The sequence below is a fragment of the Narcine bancroftii genome, chromosome 2 (genome assembly GCF_036971445.1).
Source record: "Narcine bancroftii isolate sNarBan1 chromosome 2, sNarBan1.hap1, whole genome shotgun sequence".
Taxonomy (NCBI): Eukaryota; Metazoa; Chordata; class Chondrichthyes; order Torpediniformes; family Narcinidae; genus Narcine; species Narcine bancroftii.
Genome location: NC_091470.1, coordinates 230,660,351 through 230,683,323, shown reverse-complemented (window position 1 = coordinate 230,683,323; position 22,973 = coordinate 230,660,351). Strand labels below are relative to the sequence as shown.

Below are 22,973 nucleotides of genomic sequence, written 5' to 3'. Positions count from 1 at the left end.
CCAAAGTTTGGGGATGTGTTTGCTAGGGACGATGGTTTTGAAGGCAGAGCTGTAGTCAATGAAGAGTAGTTTGAATTTAACACACCAACATTGGTAAAAATAATTTAATTTGTAACCAAAAACTTTTAACCTTAGACAGGTCCAAGTCAAATGAAAAGAAGTACCTATTTCTTGACCACACCTAAAACATAAATCTGAAGAAGTTTAAAAAAAAATTCAATTTGTGGGGCATCAAATACAATTGATGTAAAAAAGTTTGACTCCCATCTACTCATGGATAGGTGGTCTTCAGAGATGAATAGCTGCATCCCACTTGAAAAGGTTATATAGTCATACTATCTTTAAACAGATTTCTCCAAACATTTTCATTGTCGGATTCCCATTTCATTCTTGATTTATGAATTATCTGGTTTAGGCATTTTATTTTGTAACAACTTGTACATCTCAGAAATAAACTTTTTTGAATCATCTTTGGAAAGTAGTAATTCCAAAGAAGATTGTCTAAATAATTTTAAACTATAACCCAGTTTCCCTGATAAGAATTTTTTATCCTGATAATAACAAAAAAAGGTATTCGAAGGGATTTGAAACTCATCTTTCATACGATTAAAAGTCAGAAATTTTCCTGCTTCAAAACAATCTTCAATTTTTTTTCTTTCCCATTTGGTTCCAAACTTTCAAAAATTGATATCCACAGTAAAAGGAAAAAGTTTGTTCTGATATAAAGGCATTTTCATTGAATCCTTCCCTTTCTCACCTATCTGATTATCAATTTTATTCCACACTTCAATTAAATGTTTTAAAATTGGTGGGTCTATACCAATTAATAATTTTGAGTTCCATTTATAAATAAATTCTACCACAGATTTTTCATCAATTTTATCCAACTCTATTTTAGCCCAAACAGGAGATTTTGTGGTATCAAACTTTGCATTGATAGATTTCAATTGTGCTGCTTAAAAATAATTCTGAATAAACTACTCAAGAAAAGATGTGTATACAAAAGAGAGAATTTTAAAGTGCCCTCCATTGAAGCGGAGGTTTTTGAGCAAAGAATTAGCAAATGAAATTCAATCTAAATAAGTGAAGTGTGATGTAATTGGGGAAGTGCATGAAGGCAAGGATATAAATCAGAGGATGTAGAGAAGTTTAATGCTTTTGTATAACAAAGCAGGATAACCAAGTGGTTAAAGGGCAATGAGGATGATTGTTCATTATTCAAGGCATAGATTACAAGATGGAAAGGTTGCAGTATTGAGGTGACTCGATGCATCGAAACTAAGGCACACAAAATTAAGAGAAGACCTGATAGAGTAAAATGAACCATTTCCCTAGCAAAAGAGTCAAAACCCATTAGGGGAGCCATCCTCAACCTTTTTTATTGGCTATGGCCTCCTTCAGATTCTGCTCAAAGTTTATGGACCCCCTTTCCTGTGAAGCAGTCAAGTTTTGATTTTTTTCCTACTTTCTCCTGCAGACTACATAAAAAACAAAAAAGTATTTGTGTTACATGAGGTGAGAAGAAAAAAGACTTTTACTTAAATGTGCTGTGATCCCAAAGGGGGTGGGGGGAGAGTGCGGGGTGGTGGTGTGTGTAGATCCCTGTTGAATTTGGATACATTAAGACATAGATTTACTGCAATTAGTGGAAGGATTGGAGGAATAAATTCCACTCCCCCACCCCCCCCACCCCCAAGAGTGTCAAATTCACTGCCTTAACAAGATGGTAGAGACAGAAATCATCATCACATTTCAAAATTATCTGGTTGGGCGCATCATGAACTGTGACCTGAAAGACTACAGACCTAATGATGCTTTGAGTAAAGTATACAGAAGTGCTGGAGAAACTCAATAGGTCATCCATACCAATTAAAAGGCAGTCAACATTTTAGGCCTGAGCTCTTCTTCAGGAATATAGAGAAGGAGACTTACTTCAGGATAGAAACCTGTCCAAAGAGTTTCTCCGGCACTTTTGTGTACTGCACTAGACCAAAGCATCTGCAGCTTTTCTTGTTTACCTGCTTTGAGTAAACTTTGATTTGAGTAACTTTCTTGAGACAGGCAAGGATATCCTTTTGTGATATACATTTTCCACAATTAAATGACTCTTAAACTAAGAAAACCTCCCTCTCAACATCAATAAAATAAAGGAGAGGAAGCGAAGTATATCCCTGTCCATTGATATTAATGGTGTTGAAGTAAAAAGAATAGCTAGCTTCTAGTTCTGAAGATAAATATCTCTAATAACATAACCTGCGAAAATCAAAATGATGTGATGGTCAAGAAAACACACCAACTCCTCTGCTTTCTTAGAAGAGGAACTTCAGCATGTTTGCTCATCTCACATCTCGACAGATGCACCATCGAAACAATACTTGCTGGATTAATCACACCATGAATGGGAGCTGCTCTGCTCAAGATTGGAAGTCACAGAGACACCAAATGCAGCTCAGTACCCACTGCAAATGTTCCTTCCCTCCATGGATTCCACTTCCATCTTTAATTGCCTCGGAAAAGCAGACACATATTGAATTACCACTCTCTTCTCCCTCATCCCATTAAGTGTGCGCTTAGCGTGAAAGCAAACACCAACAGGCTTAAAGACTTCTTATTCCCCATAGCCATCAGGGTCTTGAATGAAATCCACAATAGTGCCATCATGCTGCCCTGGCTTGGTGCTAATTGATCTTTCTTTCCATTGCCAAACATCTATACATGGCTGCATAGATGTTAGAGATAACTTATTAGTCTGCTCACAGAATAATCCTTCTTTCTACAATACAAATAAATTTAAACTAAAACCTAAATCTGACCAAGAGCATACTGTTAAGAAATATACTGTCAGCATCCCCTTACACAATTAAAGTTGCAGTAATTCCAAATAACAGAAGTTTCAGGAATCAGTTATTTGTACTATAATTGTTTGGAATCATTTAGAATGGTGTCTCAATATTTGTACTTTGCCTCCATGTGTTCCCAAAGAGACAAAACATGTTCTGTGTCTTCCTGGATGCTCGTTCTCCAGTTTCATCACAGCAGGCCAAAAATCCCCAATGATTATTGAAGATGCTACATTTTTTCATGAGAATATTCCTCCTGGGAATCTCGCTGTAATAGAGCTCAAGCTAGATTCTTGATTCTGTTGTTTGGGTGTCAGGCACATGGAAAATATGGTCTGCCCACCAGAGCTGGTTGACCACTATCAAAGCCTCATTTCTGGAGATTGAGAACTGAGAAAGGATGCTGACATTAGTTCACATATCCTGTCTACAAATTTGAAGGAATTTTACAGAGAAATGTTATTGGTACTGTGACAGAGTATTTAAAAGTGGCTTGGGAGGAATTGCTAGAGCAGGTTGCACACAAACATTTTAAAACACAGAATATTTGCAGGACTTTTGCAAAGAGAGCAATAAAGTTGCAGAATAAAGCTTGCCTGGGAGAGCATGTGATTTTTACAGGCAGGCAGAACAGTTTTGCTCTCAGAGAGGGAGGGTGTGAAACAGAGAGAGAGAAGGAGTCACAGAAATCAGTTCCAGAGGGACAAGCTGGCAAACTTTGGAAGGCTGCCTGGTCAAAGGAGAAGACTGGTGATCTGAAAGGTGACCTGAAAGAAAGAGGATCATCTGGAGAACCCTGAAGGGGGAAAGTTTCGTCAGCAAGTCTGATTGAGAAGGAATTGATTGTGGATGTCGTGGAAAAGGAATCTCTCTCTGAAAACCAGCAAGAAGCCCCCTGAGTGGTAACCATTTGCCTGTTAAACACCAAAGACTGGTTAACTTTGTTAATGCTAACTTCTGTGGGCAGTACACAAGAATTGCCTGCAACCAGTGAGATTGGACTGTGATCCAAAGAACTTTTCTAATCTTGAAATACACATTGCACACACACCTGTGCTTAGTATTAGAAGGGGGATTAAGTAGGTTAGGTCGGTTAAGTAATAAGTTAAAATTTAATTCTGTTTTCTTGCTCAATTATAATTAAAAACTACTTTTGTTTAAGTAACCCTGTGTTGTGGTGCATATCTATTGCTGCTAGTTTTTGGGGCCCTCTGGACTCCGTAACAGTCCATCTCTTGACATATGGGTTGCCTTAGACACGACCAACTCTAATTTAAGTTGTCCCTTAGGTCATAATGATCAATTTTCTAATTCGTGGTGATTTTTTTTGGCTGGAAGAATCTAACGCTGAAGATTCATGTCTGTTTAAAAGCTTGAACATCTTGCCATGTGTACATAGAATTATGAAGGCTGTGCAAATGACAAGATATTCAAACTATTTCTTTGCAACTATGAGAAATATACATTTAATAAAAATGTCTCTGAAAAACCTGTGTAAAAAATAATCTGAGAAAATTGCAAATCAATTACTTCATTTCAGCATTCAAGCTTAGTCATAGCATAGGAGTCTCTGGAGCAATGGCTAAGAATATAAAATGAGTTAGTTTTAATGTTAATAGTTTGAACTGTGAGGTGAAGAGGAAAAGAGTCATGGCATACATTTAAAAAATGGGAGTGAATATGGCCTTTCTCCAAGAAACATATTTAACAGAGCAGGAGCACCAAAAACTAAAAAGGGGATGGTGGGCCAAGTAATAGCCTCCTTGTTTGTCCCAAGGCAAGGGAGGGGTGGTTTGGAAATTCTTATAGGGAAGAGTGTTCCAGTGAGAGTGCAGAATGTGATTACAGATAAAACAGGTACATTTGTAATGTCAGATATATTCAGAATCCTAGATCTTAGTAAATGTGTATGTCCTCAACTCCGATGGAAAGTTTATACATGATACTTTCCTAAGATTGGCGGAAAGAGAATATCTTGGTCGGTGGAGATTTTAATTTTTGTCTGGATCCTAACCTAGATAAGTAAAGAAACAAAATAAAGGCAGCATGGGCCATATGAAGTAGCTAAATTTGATAGATGTATGGAGGCAGAAACATCTGAGGGAGAGGGACTATTCCTTCTATTTAAAATAACATGACTCTTACTCTAGAAAAGATTTTTTTCCTGGCTTCATCCCATGTAGAGGGTAGGATAATGGAGTCTAAGTACACAGCTAGACTTCTCTCAGACCACTCACCCCTGATAATAACAATAGAAATGCCTGTTAAGCAGGATATGATATACAAATGGCATCTTAATTTCTTCTTTCTTTGGCTTAGCTTCGCGGACGAAGATTTATGGAGGGGTATGTCCACATCTGCTGCAGGCTCATTGGTGACTGACAAGTCCTATGTGGGACAGGCAGGCACAGTTGCATCTTAATACATTACTGTTAAAGAAGCCCGAGTTTTGTAGTTTCATTAGTAGATAGATCTCTACTCCAGATAAATTGTTCATATGGGATATCCTCAATGCATATTGAGTGGTCAAATAATTGGATACACCAAAACAGTATTAAAGAAAATAAGGAGGAGGTGGAGGAATTACAACAGGAAATTATTCATCTAGAAAAGGACTTTAAAAAAATATTGGGCTCTAACAAATAAAAAAATTGAAATACAACATGCTTTAAACATATAGTATGGAAAAGAACATATGCGGTCAAAACAAAAATATTATGAATTGGGAGAGAGACCCCACAAAGTCCTCTTTTGGTAGCAGAGGACAGAGCAAGGCCTCAAGGACAATCAATCTAATGCAAACTGGTAATGGCAGTATCTCGTAAAAGCCAAAAAAGATTAATGAGATCTTCAGGGAATTCTATGAGGGTTTATATAAATCAGAATTGACGGGGGGGTCCGATAAAGCCAATGAATTCCTGTCCAAATTAGAGTTACCAAATTTAGACCTAGAAGAACAGGAAGGCCTAAATCTTCTCTTCTTGGAAGATAGGAAAAGCATTAAATTCACTACAGATTAACAAATCTCCAGGAGAGGATGGGTTTCCACCTGATTATTATAAGGCATTTAAGGATCTATTGATGTCTCTCTATTTGGAGGTGGTAGAGCAGGCAATGGAGACCCATACCCTCCCAGAGTCTTTATCGACAGCAATCATTACGGCAATTCTTAAAAAAAAGACAAAGATGCCATATTCTTATAGGCCCATTTCACTGTTAAACACAGATCATAAGATATTTGCCAAAGCCATGGAAAATAGACTGGCAAAACAGTTGCCAAAACTAATAAAGACCAAACAGGCCTTGTGCAAAAAAGACAAGGAGCAGATAGCATTGGCAGATTATTGAGTATAATGCATCTAGCACAAACCAGAAATGAGAGAGGTCTAGATATGGCCCTGGGTGCAGGAATGGCATTATGACAGATTGGAGTGGAATTTTCTATTCAAAGTGCTGGAAAAGTTGGGATTAGGGCCAACTTTTATAAATTGGATAAGGGCACTGTAAATGTGCCCAGGGCTAAAGTTGTGATCAATGGACTAATTTCTCCAGCTTCCCACTGAGAAGATCAAGTAGACAAGGATGCCTGCTATCTCTAGCTCGCTTCATACTAGCCATGGAGCCACTGGCCAAAGCCATTTGCCAGAATCCAGACATCAAGGGTTTTAGAGAAGGCCAGGAAGAACAGAAAATCAATTTATTTGCCAATGACATAATGATGTATCTGACAGACCCCACAAACGTTGTACAACCTGTGCTCTAGTCTGGAGGACCACTGGGAGATCTCCGGGAATAAGGTCAATTGAGACAAGAGCAAAATTGTGCTACTTACGAAGGGGGATTACAGTCAATATCAAACAGTAATTTAAAGTGGCCACAAAATGAGATCAAATATCTAGGAGTCGGAATAGACAACAACAAATAATTTATATAAACTAAATTAGATCCCTTGCTTGGGAAAATTGAAGAGGACCTAAATAAGTGGATATCCCTGCCCATAACATTAGTGGGCAGGATCAACTATGTTAAAATGAATGTGTTGCCAAGACTTCAGTACCTCTTCCAGATACTACCTGTGCCATTACCCCGCGAATTGTTCCAAAATTTGTTTTCACATACAAGGACATTTCTAAGGCACAAAGGTATCCAGGGTCTCTCTGGAAAAATTGACGTGGGATTACAGTTTGGGCAGCCTACTAATGACAGACTTGAAAAAATATTATTGGGCAGACCAGTTGAGATATATTGCCTCATTCTTCGAGGGGGGAAGGTGTACCATCCTGGGCACAAATTGACCTGCAAGTTGTAGGTGAGAAGGTAGCAGAGGATTTTATTTATAAATGGAATGCCAAATTGTTATCTGAAAAACAGGCAGCCCTATACTAAAACAAACATCTCCATTGGGAATAAAATGAACCAATATGTAGGAATCAAAGTGGGGCTGTCCCCATAAACACCCCAGACACCAAACAGATTAACGCCATTGAGGGTGGGTAACAAGATCTTGGACACCTGGCGATGTAATGGTGTCAGGTGTTTGCCTCTGTTATGAGCAGGGGCAGCTAATGTAATTTGAGCTTAGGAATACATATGATTTATCAGATAATTTTCTACAGGAAAAATTAGGTCCAACTATGGCCCTACCAGCGTGCAGTGACAGAGACCGTGATTTGAAGTTGATCTCAGCAATGTATTTCTTGCTCAAAGCGGAAGGACATAAACCAGGCCTTCACAAATCAAGGTAGAGGTGGGAGTCAGACTTGAGAATAATGATTGATGAGCGGTGTTGGTACAACCTATGTCGGACCAGCATGACTGCAATTATTAATGCATGGTACAGGCTGGTACAATATAATTTCCTGCACCAGCTATTCCTGATGTAAAAATTGAACAGATCTATATCAGAATTATCAAACCAAAGCTTCAGATATGGCATTGTGACAGGAACTTTTGTGCATGCAACCTGGCCATGTCCCAAGGTGAGACCCTTTTGGGTGGAACTGGGCTAAGCCCTGGAAAAAAATCATAGGTAAAGAATTCCCACAGGACCCAGGGCTGTTCTTGTTTGGAAACATAATGGACATAAGACTTACAGAATCTGTCCAAATTTCAAATTCAATTTGTAATGATTGCATTGGCAGTGGCCAGGAAGTACATCCCAATTACCTGGAAGTCTAACTCCTGCCTGAGCATAGTTCACTGGAATGCAGAAATGCAAAGCTATGCTTCCCTCAAGAAAATTACTTATAACTTAAGGAAAAAGTATAAAATTTTCTTGAAAATTTGGCAACCATACCTAAATTCCATAGAAGCACAATTTTAGTGTGGACCATCATGCCTCGCCGCCCTACCTTCCCTGTCCACCCCTCAATTGGTGGGGTGGGGAAGTCCATCCCATCCCAACCAGGAAAAGTCAAGAAAAAGAAAACAGCTTGATAACTGGAGATATATGTTTCATACCTTTGTTGTGAACATCCTGAATGTTGCGTGTAACTGTGGTTGGTTAAGTGTTAATCGTTAAATGTGGAGGGTATAATGGGGTGGAGGGAAGGGGACAGAAAATGCTTGAACTCTACAGAATAATGTTGTATAGTATTGATAATTGTAAATTGTAATCAATATTGATATTGTCAACATTATCATCGATAATATTGATAACTGAGTTTGTTTGGAAGATCATAAACAAAATATTCAAAAAAATAGCAAAAGACATACGTGATATTAAGTCGAAACATTTTTTCTCATCTGCAGTAGGTTTCACCTGACACGTCAGTAAATTCAGTCTTGCTGGTTGCCTGTTGGTCTAAAATTACAAAATATATTAGAGAATACAAGATATCAGAATGCCTTGAGTGACAAAAAATTTTGATTATGAATATGGTTGAAGAGGAAGTGAGTGGAGAAAAAAAGATATTTTCATTACAATATTTTTATTTTCTGTTTTGCTTTGCATACAAGGCTTTATTGCACTGTTTATTAATCTCTATGATTAAAGCTGAATTTAACATTATTTACCGAACATTTCATGAGGCAATGTTGCAGCTCTATGACACTTTGGTTTGGCCACACTTAGAATATTGTGTTCAGTTCTGGTCACCTCAGTACAGGAATGATGTGGAAGCTTTGGAGTGGGTGCAGAGGAGATTTACCAGGAAGTTTCCTTGATTGGGGAATGTGTCTTATGAGGCAAGGTTAACAGAGTTGAGGTTTTTCTTTTTGGAGCGAAGAAGGAACAGAGGTGATTTGGAGAGGCATAAATAGGGTGGACAGCCAGCACCTTCTCCCCAGGGCAACAATAGCAAATACCAGAGGATATCTGGTTAAGATGAGGGGAGGAATGTTTTGGGGAGAAGTTACGGGTAAGCATGGCCAAGGGTGGTGGAGGAGGCTGGTACAATATGTAATTTTTTGCACTTGAAATGCTAATGCAAAACAACAAATTTTGTGACATGTTCATTACAATAAATTCTGATTCTGACATCCTGGGCCAAAGGGCCTGCACTGTGCTGTCATGTTCTATGTGTTATTTAGCACATTCCCCAAACTTTAAAATCAAACACAGTAAAGCTTATATAAATATGTTGGCCTGGAGAGTTTGATGAGAATTGCTTACAGTTCTACCACATATCTCAAGTTAAATTTCAGGACTCCTGGGTGCAAGTGGAAACTCTTGATGCTAGCTCCATCAGCTACTTCCTGGCTCTGCACTGCTATGGACTCGACATGTAATCCAGTGACAGTGCAAGATTTAGCTCAGATTCCCAATTGCCTTAAACAGGTTAGACATGGATTCACAAGCCTATTCATTTCAATGAAGTTTGCAGACTGAAAGGAAGGAATGTTGTTACATTTTTGAAAAAAAAAGATTTGCTTAAATGTTTTAAGCTGACTAAAAATGTTTCAGCTTGATTTTTTGTAAATTTAAAAAAAATCTTTGCATCATCTCATTTTAACAGTTTTAAAAATGTCAAAATGCCAGAAGCATTTAAAGGAATATTCCAGACAGGCCTTTTTCTGGCCTCTACCCACGTAACTGACAATGGCTACTAACCATTTCATAAGGCCTGTTTTTGTAACAAGACCAGCTGTTTAAGCTTGCAATTATAATTTTAAACTTTTAAGAAAACAACTTTACAAATAAACATCAGAAAAATTGTTAAAGAAAACATGAAAAAAATCAAAACTATAGAAAAGAATTTGAGACAAGAAAGGATTACCTGTATCTGCAACACATGTTTCAAAAGAACAGATATTTTAGCACAAATTCCATTCCCTGAAATGTTAATGTGCAGAACCCAGCAGTGCATGTACAAATCAATCGTATTGCAGAAAATGTTCCTCTATTTAACCTATCAGCTACAAGTATATTTTTAAAAAAGCATTCAGTTTCTGAGCTGTTGTTCAATAAATTATTGACTCAGTTAACAGAAGAAAACTAGCATCAAATGTCCACATTTGTATAATCTATACAAAACATTCTGCTACTAAGCTACTACTTTAGTTGGTATCCGAGCTGATGCAGTTTGAGCCACAAAGCATTGCGGCTTTGTAAAATAAGAACAGAAATGATGGAAATGCTGAACAACTTAAACAGCATCCACAGAAAGAGAAATTGTTCACATTTCAAATCAAGTCTCTTCATCTTAAACTTGATAAGTCAATTCAGTCTAATTTTCCACTATGCTGCTCAGCCTGTTCAGTTTTTCAGGAATTTTCTGTTTTTATTTCACTTCTAGCACCTGCACTTGTTTGACATTTAGAATCCTTACATTGTGAAATACCATTGACACTGGATATGCCTTGAAGTCTAAAAGAAGCTTTGTCCCATTTTGCAGAAATATTCCAGCTGATACCATTTACAGAACTTTGGACCACAAATTAACAAGACCATTAAAAAATGGAATGGGAGACTACAAAATTATTGTTGAATCCTGGTAACATTAACGGTTCTGGCCACCTTTAGCTGTTTCACATGCTTAATCCTATGGAAAAAAATACATTTTTTTTCCAGTCAGACAAGGCATAAATTGTATATTGCTTTCTGTGCTTTATCCTGGCAATTTTTCAAAAACATATTTTGTCCAACAGCTTAGAATGTTGCATTTAATTGATACATAGGAAGAGATTTCCCAGTGACAATAAACAACCTTCTCTTCCCCCACAATAATGGCTGCTTTTGAGGAGATCAACTGATATTATTTTTAGACAGTGCTCACTTCTAACAAGCAGAAAACAATCTGGAGTCCAAATCTTGCTGAAATTTATAAAAGCTATTAAGTTTAATTTTTGGCCTTCTTTCCTGGACTGACACATTACTTTTGCAATTGTTTATTTTTAAATCAACCAAATCTATATGCCACCTATTTTCCTGATCTTATCTAGGCATGGTCTGCTTCAATCTGAGGAATTTAATGCTGCCCATTTACCTATTGATGGAGAGTGGACACTGTTGAAACAAATATTCTCTTGGGTACAGTAAAAACACAGACCCGAAACGTCAGTTGTATTTTTGTCTCCTATGGAAACTGTGAGACCTGCTGAGTTCCCACAGAATTTGCATTTTTATTACAGTCACAGCATCTGCAGACTTTCATGTTTCTCTTATCCTGGGTATAGATGATTAACCTCCAACAATACATCAATCTTCCATGATACACAATGACTCAAATAATAGGAATTTTCCCTTGATACGCACTGACTTTAGGACTCTAAATATCTAAGTATTGATGCTTTTGTTTTCTGGCTATCTTTAGTTTTATCTTTTTTGAGTGCACTGTGCTGTAACCAGGAAGATATACGAGTGGTTATCTGTCATTTTTAGAGTACTTTTACATGCGTGCAATAATTCTTTGGCTTGGCTTCGCGGACGAAGATTTATGGGGGGGGGGGGGGGGGGGGTATGTCCACGTCTGCTGCAGGCTCGTTGGTGACTGACAAGTCCGATGCGGGACAGGCAGGCACGGTTGCAGCGGTTGCAAGGGAAAATTGGTTGGTTGGGGATGGGTGTTGGGTCTTTCCTTCTTTGTCTTTTGTCAGTGAGGTGGGCTCTGCGGTCTTCTTCAAAGGAGGTTGCTGCCCGCCGAACTGTGAGGCGCCAAGATGCACGGTTGGAGGCAATATCAGCCCACTGGGGGTGGTCAATGTGGCAAGCACCAAGAGATTTCTTCATGCAGTCCTTTGGTGCACCTCTGTCTTGGTGGCCAGTGCAATAATTAACAGTTAGTTGAATTGGTAAGTAATTTATGTAAACATTGAAAAACAATGCAATTAAAAACCAAGTCAAATACAACCATTTTAGATTTGAACTTTTCTATTTAATCTACCATGGTAAAAATTTTAATAGCGCAAGACTCAGTGATGGTTAGCGCAGTGGTTTGCATGATGCTATTCAGTGCCAGCGATTGGGACCAGACCAGGGTTTGAATCCCACGCTGTTTGTAAGGAGTGTGTACGATCTCCCCATGTCTGTGTGTGTTCCCCAGGGGCTCCAGTTTCCTCCCACTGTTCAAAACGTTCCGGGAAGGGGGAGGGTGTAGGTCAATTGGGTGCAATTTGGCGACAGGCTCATGGGGTTGAAATGGCCTATTACTGTGTCGCATGTCTAAATTTAAATTTTAAAAATGTAAAAATTGATGCTACTAATGACAAAAAAACTGCCATGATGTTAAGCACAATCAAGTGACAGTTAGGCTCGTGGTTTAGCACAATATGCTTACAGCACCAGCAAAGGGTTCGAATCCTGTGGTGCCTGTAAAAAGTTTTCTCCATGTGCTCTGGTTTCCTCTCCAAGGGTTGGGAGGTTAATTTGGTGTAACTGGGCTGCACAGGTTTTATGGGTTGGAATGGCCTTCTACAGCACTGTATTGTTCAAAATTTAAATAAAGAGAAATGAGTTGTTAAGACTGCACCCACTGTGCTCCATACAGCGGTTAAGCACTGGACAAATGTTTGCAGATGACTGATTTGTATGCATGGAATCAGAACCATAGAAAGCTACAGCACAGAGATCAGGCTATTCGTCCTCTCTAGTCTGTGCCAACTATCACCTCCCTCGACCCATTGTCCTGTTCTCATTCCATAACTGTCCAGGCCGCTCCCATCCATGTACCCATCTAATTTATTCTTTAGACACACTATCGAGCTCGCATTCACCACATCAGATGGCAGATCATTCCACACTCCCACCAGTCAGAGTGAAGAACTTCCCCCTTATGTTCCCCCTAAAACTTTCCCCTTCAGCTTAAAACCATGACTTCTCATATTTATCTCCCCCAATCCAAGTGGAAAAAGCCTATTCGCATCCACTCTGTCTATACCTCTCATAATCTTGTAAACCTCTAACAAATCTCCCTTATTCTTCTTCTCTCCAAGGAATAAAGTCCTAACCTATTTAATCTTTCCCTATAACTTAACTCCCAAAGACCCGGCAAGATCTTAGCAAATCTTCTCTGCACTCTCAATTTTATTGATATCCTTCCTAATAGTTAGGTGCCTAAAACTGCACACAATATTGCAAATTTGGCCTCACCAATGTCTTAAACAACTTCAACATAATATCCCAACTCCTACAGTCAATACTTTGATTTATAAAGGCTAAGATACCAAAAGTTGTTTTTACAACCCTCAAATTTCTCAAATTTCTCAAATGCAAAGTTATCTGAAAAACTATTTAAGACATTTGCTTTATGTCGAAAAGGTATTCACTGATTTCAGTCAATCTGTTACCAATTCAGTCCTCCATATTCCAAAGCAATAAGGTCTAATGAACTGATAGAATTACTCCAATCTCACGTTTACTTCATAAATGCACTCAGTATTAACCAGCACCTGTTTTGATACCATAGAGGAAAAATTTAAGATAACCTCCCATGCAGCCTTAAACTCCAAGTGAACAAACTCCAAGTGAACTTGAACAGATCAAGCTCACCATAAAAATTTATCCTGGCAAATATTCTAAATAATGGCCTTGGAGAAGGTATTTAATAGCTTTCATAAAAAAGATATTTTGAATAGTCACAATCCTATTATATAATACCAAGAAACAAATTCAAGACAAATAAATGTAGGTACCTGTCAAATTACCTGGTTCCAACTAACAGAATTGTATTTGCTGTTGGTGAAGTAGGTGGCCAGGGCGAAACCGACATCGCATTGGCAACAATAGGCGATCAGTACAGAGGTTATATCAACAGATATAAGAGGTTATATTGATAGGAAATTTGGAACCCTTGGAAACAAGAGGTAAAGGAAAATGGAGATGGTTACCGGGGAACAGTAAATACCAGTGGTACTCAGTATGGAGAGGTATCAATGCATGGGACTGTAATCCTGGTCCCACCAGGGAACAGGTGTCCCAATACAGTGGGAAGCCCATAATGGATGTCTTCGCCAGTGCCTCATTAAAAACAACACTTCATTTGTGCAGTAAATAAAAAAGTTCAAATCCAAAATAGTTATTTCTGACTTGGTTCATAATAGCATCCTTCATCAGAATTTACATGGATTTATGGATTGTTATGGATTCTTAATTATTGCACAGTTGTTAAAGTACTCAGAAATTACTAGTAGATAAGATAACCATTCCCATTTTATCCTGGTTGCTGCACCATATACACTTAAAAAATAGCAACAATAAATATTTCTGGGCATTTAAAGTCATGAATGAACACAATGTCCATTTGTCACAATTGTGAACAAAGGTTTGAAACACCAATGAAATAAATTTTGCTTCAGATTGGAAATATTTTGTTCCACGAATTTTGGATATACATGCTGGTGTTTTCACCTCAAGAACCTGCTAATTATTATTTTATTTACCATGCCCTGAGAAACCATAAATCAATTCAGCAAATCCCAGTGGATTTTTCGCACTCAACAAATAGTAATCTTACCAAGACCAGCCCTCATACGGTCATGGCACGCTGCCTAGCAATTATTCAGAACTACTGACTGCAGGATATAACATTAAAAAACTAATTATTACAATTAGCAATATGTCAGCACAAATTAACAAAAATTATACAGGTATTAACAAGGGGAAATCTGGGACATGTTTTTTTGTGTTCACTGACAAGATATTGTTACACAATATATTCAACTTTTCCTTAGTTAATATGTCCTCACTATTTTTGTTATGTGTATAGCAACAAATAGCCTGCTTCTGTCCTCGTTTATTTTGAAGATCAGACATTTCAGCTGTGTTTCAGGATAAACATTTAAAAAAAATCTTGCAATAATGCAGGCATTCAGATATTCAGAATGTGGATTCTTGTACTTTAGAGAGCCTCTAGCAGATTGGATGATATCATTGTAAAGTGCCTACTCTGGATTGGAAGTCCAGAGAACTACTGAGAGCTTCCCATTGCCTGCCTCTTTCACACTTGCAAGTGATCCCAGGAATCAAATACCAATCGGCCTTTAAAGTGGCAAGTATGAAAGCAAAAATCAGCTCAATGCCGGGAACTGACAGCCTCACCCCCTAGTACAATCCCCAGTGTCTGGAGATACCAGTGTTGCAATCAGGCAACTGTGAAATGGGTAATTGCATTGTGGGATTGAAATGACCCAGGTTTTTGCATGAGTGCAGGAAGATTAAAATAAAGGTATAAACTTTGCCATGGGAAAGTCACCAGGACAATGAACAGCCAATTCAGTGGGAGGCAAGTGTGAAAGGGGCTTTTAATTCACCATCCCATTCCCATTGCAATCTATTTCTCTGTGGTCCCTTTCACACTTGGTTTCTACTAAATTTGCTGTTCAGTATCATGGGATAGGAATGGGGGTTTGGCTTTTCACACTTGGGATCACTCCTAACTGAGACACTGAACACTTTCACACTTGCAAGGTGCCATCCCCGGGGTTAGAACTGTTCTACCTTCTACCGGTGACGTCATGACACTGAGCAATGATGGACCTGCCCTAAATTCTGATCAATGTATTATGATCTTATATTTGAACAAAATTAATCATGACTAATTATAACACAACTAAGCTTTATGTACAGCACAGTATGAGCCCTTCAGCCTCTGTTGTTGTGCCGACCTATATAAACCATTATAAGAGACCATGGAAGGTGCTAGTAATAAATGGAATAGTGGACAATTTTTAAACAGCATGGGAAAGTTTGTAGCACTATAGCATTAATTTATATAGCATGGGAAAGTTTGTAGCGCTATAGCACTCAATTTATATAGCGTAGGAAAGTTGGTTTCTATTTATAAATTGTACAATTTATAAATACCGTGGGAAAAAGCAACAGCAGACCTGCCCTCCCGGAATTCCATGCAGCAGAGAAAGGGCTGTATGCGCAGCTGCGTGCACAGAGTATTCATGGGGGGGTTTCTCTGCTGCACTGCATTCTGGCAAGTCAGGTCCGCCATTGCTTTTTTTTTGTCTTTAACAAGTCACTACAGCGCTACCAATTTTCCAAGGCTTTTTAAAAATTGTCTGCTATTGCTATTTATTGCTAGTTATTTACTCTCTCTCCCGCTGTGACTTTCCCATGGCAAAATTTATACCTTCATTTTAATCTTTTCTTCCTTCACATTCCTGCACTCACACAAAAACTTAGGTTATTTCAATCCCACAATGCAATTACCCATTTCATACTTACCTGATTACAACACTGGCATCTGCAGACACCGGAGATTGTACTAGGGTCCAAGGCCATCAATCCCCAGCATGAGATGACTTCATCTGACGCTGGCATTGAGTTGATTTTGCTTTCACACTAGACACTTTAAAGGCCAATTGGAGGTTAATTCCTAGGATCACTTGCAAGTCTGAAAGGGGTTATTGTGACCCAATGCACATTGAGGAATAACATCTTCCTTCTGTGCAAACTGCAGCCTTTTGCCAATTTTCGGTTAACTTGCTTTCTCCATTTCAGAGTTAGTCATTTCTGCTCCAAGTTACTCATTGGTGATATTGGCTCAGTTTTCCTTCTCCAGACCTCTCCTGCTGAAGGTCTGCAACCTGAAATATTACCTATTTCTCTATCCACAGATATTGTCTGACCTAAATGTTTCTATTATTTTCTGCTTTTATTTAAGGTATCAAAAGCAATGTTCTACTCTAAATGTTCATTCATTTATGGCATTTAACAAGTATCCTTGATGGAAAATGGCACAAAATTAAATAATTTTGTACTTCAGTTTTTTTATGGAGTAAAATGAACTTTAACAAATACATTGACATCACTGAAGTGCATTTTCTTTGATGAGAATTTACAGATTACATAATTACAACACGATCTGCTCCCTCAACTATATGCAAAAAGAAACAAGATTTTTTTTAAAAAGGTCATTAGAAATGCAAGGTTTAAAAGCTCTGCCCATTTATAAAGAATTCCAGGTTCAGAAAAAAATACAGAAGAAACGCACGGTTGGCGTAGCGGTTAGTGATGCCGTTACAGCACCAGCGACTGGGACTGAGGTTCCAATCCCACGTGGTTTGTAAGGAATTTGTATGTTCTCCCATGTCTGTGTGGGTTTTCCCCAGGGCTTCCGGTTTCCTCCATTCGAAACATACTGGGGATTGAGGTTAATTGGGTGTAATTGGGCAGCATGGGCTTGTCTTCTGTATGTTTAATTTAAATTTTAAAAATTCATTGAATGAGCTAGGAACCACTGTTTTTATGGCCCATTTTAATCATAAGCTCTTATATCCTGAATTTCCTGTCATCTTGTTTTTTTATGTCCACCGGGGGTTAAAAAAAGGAATACATCAACTTGCATTCATTGGTCAGGACAAGAGTAAAGAATTGATTGGCAGCTCTATAAAATTTTGGACAGGCTGCATTTGGAGCACTATGTGCAATTCTGGTCACTCTCATTACAGGAAGATGAGAGGCTTTGGAAAGGGTACAGAAGAGATTTACCAAGACGTTTCCAGAATAAAGAATATGAACTGTAAGGAGTGGTCAGATGAACTTAGATTGTTTCTTCTGGATTATCAAACGGTGATGGCAGACCCGATAGAATAAAATTATGAGTATTTAGTAGTGTTGCAGACAGACAGATTTTTTTCTCCAGTGGTAAAACTGTTAAAATGTTAATTACTGAGAACATATGCTTAAGGTAAAGAGGGGAAAAAGTATAAAGGAGATGTGTGGGGCAGTGTTTTTTTAAAATAAAGACAGTGATAGGTAATCTTAAATGGTTGCCAACAGTACTTTAGAAGATTTCAGAACGAAGCTTGGATAAATCAGGGAATTGAGGGATAGTGTACCAATATTTAGTTTAATTTGGCATCGTGTTTGACCACGAGATTGTAAGATGAAGGGCCTATTACTGTGCTTTTCTATATTCCAAAGGATTCATTGAGATGAAAATAAGAATATAAAAATTTGAATAGATGATTGGTTTAAAAAAATGCTGTTTCCCCTGAGTAACTGAAGCATTCTACTATTAGAACTCATTTCACCTTTGAAAATTTTTGGAAAAAATACTGATGTGATCAGTTATCTCAAATTTATGCCTCCATAACATTACTGAACTTATTACGTGTGATTGCAGTTCAACTCATAACACCTCATGTCCTAAAATTGTTTATCAGCATTAGTTCTGGGCTCTTTTTCCAATTTTATATCCCCACAATTATTAGCTTCTCTAAAGTTTGTCTTCTACATGTTTCTGGTTTTATAACAAATGCATTTTTTCTTTACGCTCCACCTTCAGTAATCTTACCAAATTTTTCCAAAAATCCGTAATATTGAAATGCACTACAGGAAATATCTTCACCAAAAAAATGCTATTGATTACAGCATTAAGGATTTTAAAAGTGTTTTTTGGGGAGTTACATTGTAAAGGCAAGCATCTAATGCCCATCGCTAATTGTCCTTAAGGTGTTGGTGGTGGTGAGCCATCTGGTCAAAGTACCTCACAATAGGTCATGAGAAACAAAATTTAGGGCCAATGTGAATTAATGTCCACATTGGTCTACTTCTGAGACTGAGGCAGTGGACCTGCTGTCTTACAGTTCTTGGTGATAGAGACGGAGAGCGCTTTTGGAGTAGCCAATATAAGTAACCAAAATTCTCTGTGTAAATATAACACCATGTGAATACTGCGTGCCAGTGATTGCACAAAGAAAATTAGGCTACTGCATCTGGTGCTAATTAAGTTAGTCAGTTTGTCCCACTTTTGCTGTTGGAGTAGCATTTGATCAGCATTTATTTTCTTGAGGCTTGTTGGTGATGGGCAAGATTTGTGGACTCAAAAGTCACTTGTTAAGTGATATTAAGCTTCTGACCTGTTCTTGTTGCTGGTGTATTTGTGATTAATCTAGTTGACATTGCCTTGGACATGTGAACAGAATGTCTTGGAAGAGACTGTCTACGCTTAGCACTGTGTAATATTGAATTTGTTGTGCCATTATTGAAATCCAGTTGGAAATGTTATTGAACATCTTCGCTTCTCACCACTTCACTGGACTACAGTCACTGATGAAGATGAATGTGCATAGAATTACCAATTAGTACTGTGCAAGGTGGTTGTTTTCATGTATTATGATGTACATCGCATCACAATTTTATGGGGCATGTCACATAATCCAGATACATTTTGCCATTAATTATTATTCTCAGTCTATACCATTTATTAATGGGAAAACAGTAGTTATTAAATTGTGATCCTCCATTTACATCTTCACAATGTGTTATCGCTAATCCTCAATAATTTTAACAATTTATACTCAAGAATGCATATGCTAATGATGTAACTAATGAGCTCTACAATGTTTGATGGACTCCCAAAATCCTTTAAGTGTGAGAAAATCTTTGGCTTGGCTTCGCGGACGAAGATTTATGGAGGGGGTAAATGTCCACGTCAGCTGCAGGCTGTGTGAGAAAATATGAACAGCATTACTCACAGTTGCATGTGATATAGTCAGGTAGCCATTCTTGACTGTACATTTTCTTCGCTGCCATACTTTTCGAAGTCTATATATAAAAAATGCATATTACATGATGTGGAAAAAATTAATAATATCATAAAAATGGATATTAAACACACACAAAAACACATATTTCCTTATTGCATCTATTACAAATTCATGTATAAAAAATTCCGCAATTGGCAATTAGCACTTGAAAGGTGAAATATTTATGCTTCAGATATAAATCCTGATCAAAAGAAACAGTTTCTATCTCAAACATTGGCCTACCATACTTTTTCAATATTCAGAACTCTAGCACATTTACATCACCATCTTGTGCACCACAATGTGTATTCTTAACTTATGGATAAACAAATTCCTCTCCAATTTCATTTTTCCTACGTCCAAGAGTCATAATTGGGAATAAACCTTGCCATTGTCCCAAAAACAAAATGCTCAAACTAACATCCCTAAATTATGCATCAACAAAACATTGTTCCTATTTTTGATTTTTTCAATACTCGTTAGAAATTCCCTTAGCATTACATCAAACTAACAACAATATTTTGAAAATTTCTTCCCATTGAAGCACAGTTCAGATTAAGAAAATATGGGTGAAAATCAAAGATTCAAATCAATTCTTTGACACTTAAACAAGTGCAATGATTTATACAGCATCGAGCTCTATTTAAATTTCCAGCACTGAAGCTCAATGTTTTGGGTAAAAAAATCTGAATGATGTATTGGAAAGAAAAAAGAACAGTTCATTATTGTATTCTAGAATTATAAAATTGGCATTCACAAACACAATAAAGTTAGAAACTATATATTAGCTTACACAATAAAGTTAGAAACTATATATTAGCTTACAACTTGTACTGAAAAGTCTATTTTGAATTAATTTGAATCCAGTAAATCTGTGGATTTTATTTTTACAACAAGTTCTTTGCATTTTCTGTACCAGTTTTAAAAAAAGAAATTTTAAGAGTTAGATGGTAAATAAATCCATCTACCTTTGCAAGTCTAAAGTAAATATATCTTCATTTTGAAAGCAAGTGAACAAAAATGGTAGTGCTGCCAGAGCAGCTGTAACAGCAGTATTGCCACAGACCTGGGAGAACGAAATGCGGAGTCACAGCACTCATACCAGTGTATTTTTTTTAAAAAAGCAACTTTGAAGCCACGGAGTCTGTTGCCAAGATGGAGTCACCCATGTTTAGCAGTGAACCATGAAGGGTTTGGGTGAATCAGAGGATAGGTGCAGGGCAAAAGAAGGAGGGAGAACACTGCTCCCCCTCCCACCCCAACTGAGAAGCAGCAGCAGCCTGGGAGACAACTCTAAGGCAAGCTCTATGAGCAGTGAACTTGCAAGGGGCTCAATGAATGAAGGATCCACACTGGCGGCTGAAGATTGATTGGTGGAAACCAAGCTTTGGGATCAGGATTTGAGAAGTGGCCAACAACAAGAAGGGTTCCCGAATGGCCACTGGCAGCATGTTCTGATCGAATCGAAGGTTCAGAACTGGGAGTTTGACTTTGCCAATGAGCGGATAGGAGGCTGTGCAGCTGCAGAAGTACAGGAGGCAAATTCACAAATATTGGGTCTGTAAAGGAATTGCTTTTGCTTCTTTTTTTCTTTTTCCTGATGGCACCAGTTTATGCTAGTGACACCTCCTTGACTGCCTTTATTGAATTATAAAAGTTGACACATTTTGTGTATTATTAGATGACAATACAGGAATCTTGAATCAATTCAGAGATACATACCCATCGCTTTTTTTCAGAAGATACCCTTTCTTCTCACTGCCATACTCCTTGTTGCCTTGAAGCTGGTGCATACTGTATCCCGATTGTCTGCTTTGAGAATCCTAACAGAAACAAAATGTTGTAAATTATTAACTGCACCTACAATGCAAAGCTAAACACATGACAGCAAAATTGATGTTATAGAATAAAGGAATGCCATGCAGAAGAGAAGTAGCAAGGTAAACCAACAAAAATAAAGTTTAAAGGATTATTCAGTCAACCATCTAATTTACAGATTGCCATTAATTTATCAGCCATGCATTAATTAGTTTACATTTACTTGTAACAGTTACATTTCATTGCTGTAACCAATGGCTTATTTTTTTTTAAAACTTGTATGAAACTAAATGAACAGGTAAAATGTTGAAGCACATGCACATCAATGTGGATTAATCAACAATGGGGAACTATTATTGTTCTAATCCAATGTACAAATCAGCCATTTGTGAATAAGACAAATACTTGGGATCTCGAGAAACAACTTTGCAAATTGACTCCACTCGTCACGAGTCAGCTTCAATCCCTTTTTTCTAATTCTAACTCCTTAATCGCACATTACACACTGTAGAATTTTTGAATAAACTGTAATGCTCAATTTGCTGTTAAAAAACTGGCATCAGTATCTTCATTTGCAAGATGCTGGATTTCAGACAAACTGTTTTGGAAAGTAGTTTTGCTCAAATATATCTACAAGAGTCAAATTAAGATCAAAACAAATTTATTTTAAAGATTTATTTATTTTGCTTCCAAATATTTGTCACATTTTATTACTTAATGTCATCCACACTAATATTCATACTGATGTAATACATATCCAGCAAAACCAATGCAATGGTTTGAAATTAGAGAACATCACAAATAGTTATGTTACAAATATAGAATGATATCGGTAATGTAACCTACATGCAAAATTTTAATTAAATCTTAAACTTACTCTCCTTGACTTTGTTCAGGAAAGCCGAAAGCAATGATAGGAGGGGGAAAGTGATAAGTATATGCAAAATTATCTTTACGAAATTTGGCCATTAAATACAAACTGAGAAATTGCTTGCAAAAGCCAAGTAAAATTAGATTTTTCTCCTGATAGCTATGTGACAGATTTATAATGGTGAATGTTAACAGTGCAGCAAAAAAATTACAAGATATTTTAAACCTGAATTTTTAAACTCTCAAGAACTGCAAAATTAATGATTGATCAGAGGCAAATCAATAACTTGACTGATCAACATCACAGATTAAATAAATCAATACTACCTTGAATTCTATGTATTCTAAATGGCAGCAACTAATGAATCTCAAATATTAAAATATAATTAGCTAATTATTAGAATAATAATGAAACAAGTGATCAATGATATTTAAGATAGATTGATTTTATGAATTTTCATAAGTTTAGTAAGGCCAATGTCAACATGTGTACATGGTAACCAGTCTTTGCAATGTGAACAAAAC

At 37.4% G+C, this 22,973-nt stretch overlaps 1 protein-coding gene across 16 annotated transcripts in view; it reads right to left on the bottom strand.

Moving 5' to 3' along the window:
* Window positions 1-22,973, bottom strand: part of LOC138755133 (arf-GAP with SH3 domain, ANK repeat and PH domain-containing protein 1-like) — a 479,430-nt gene that overhangs the window by 95,060 nt on the left and 361,397 nt on the right. For all 16 annotated transcript variants that reach the window (XM_069920508.1, XM_069920497.1, XM_069920511.1 and 13 more), the window contains 3 exons: window positions 21,483-21,583; window positions 19,710-19,779; window positions 8,556-8,643 (listed from right to left, as the gene is read on the bottom strand). In XM_069920508.1, the coding sequence (XP_069776609.1) occupies window positions 8,556-8,643; window positions 19,710-19,779; window positions 21,483-21,583 (259 nt within the window). The remainder of the gene's footprint in view (window positions 1-8,555; window positions 8,644-19,709; window positions 19,780-21,482; window positions 21,584-22,973) is intronic.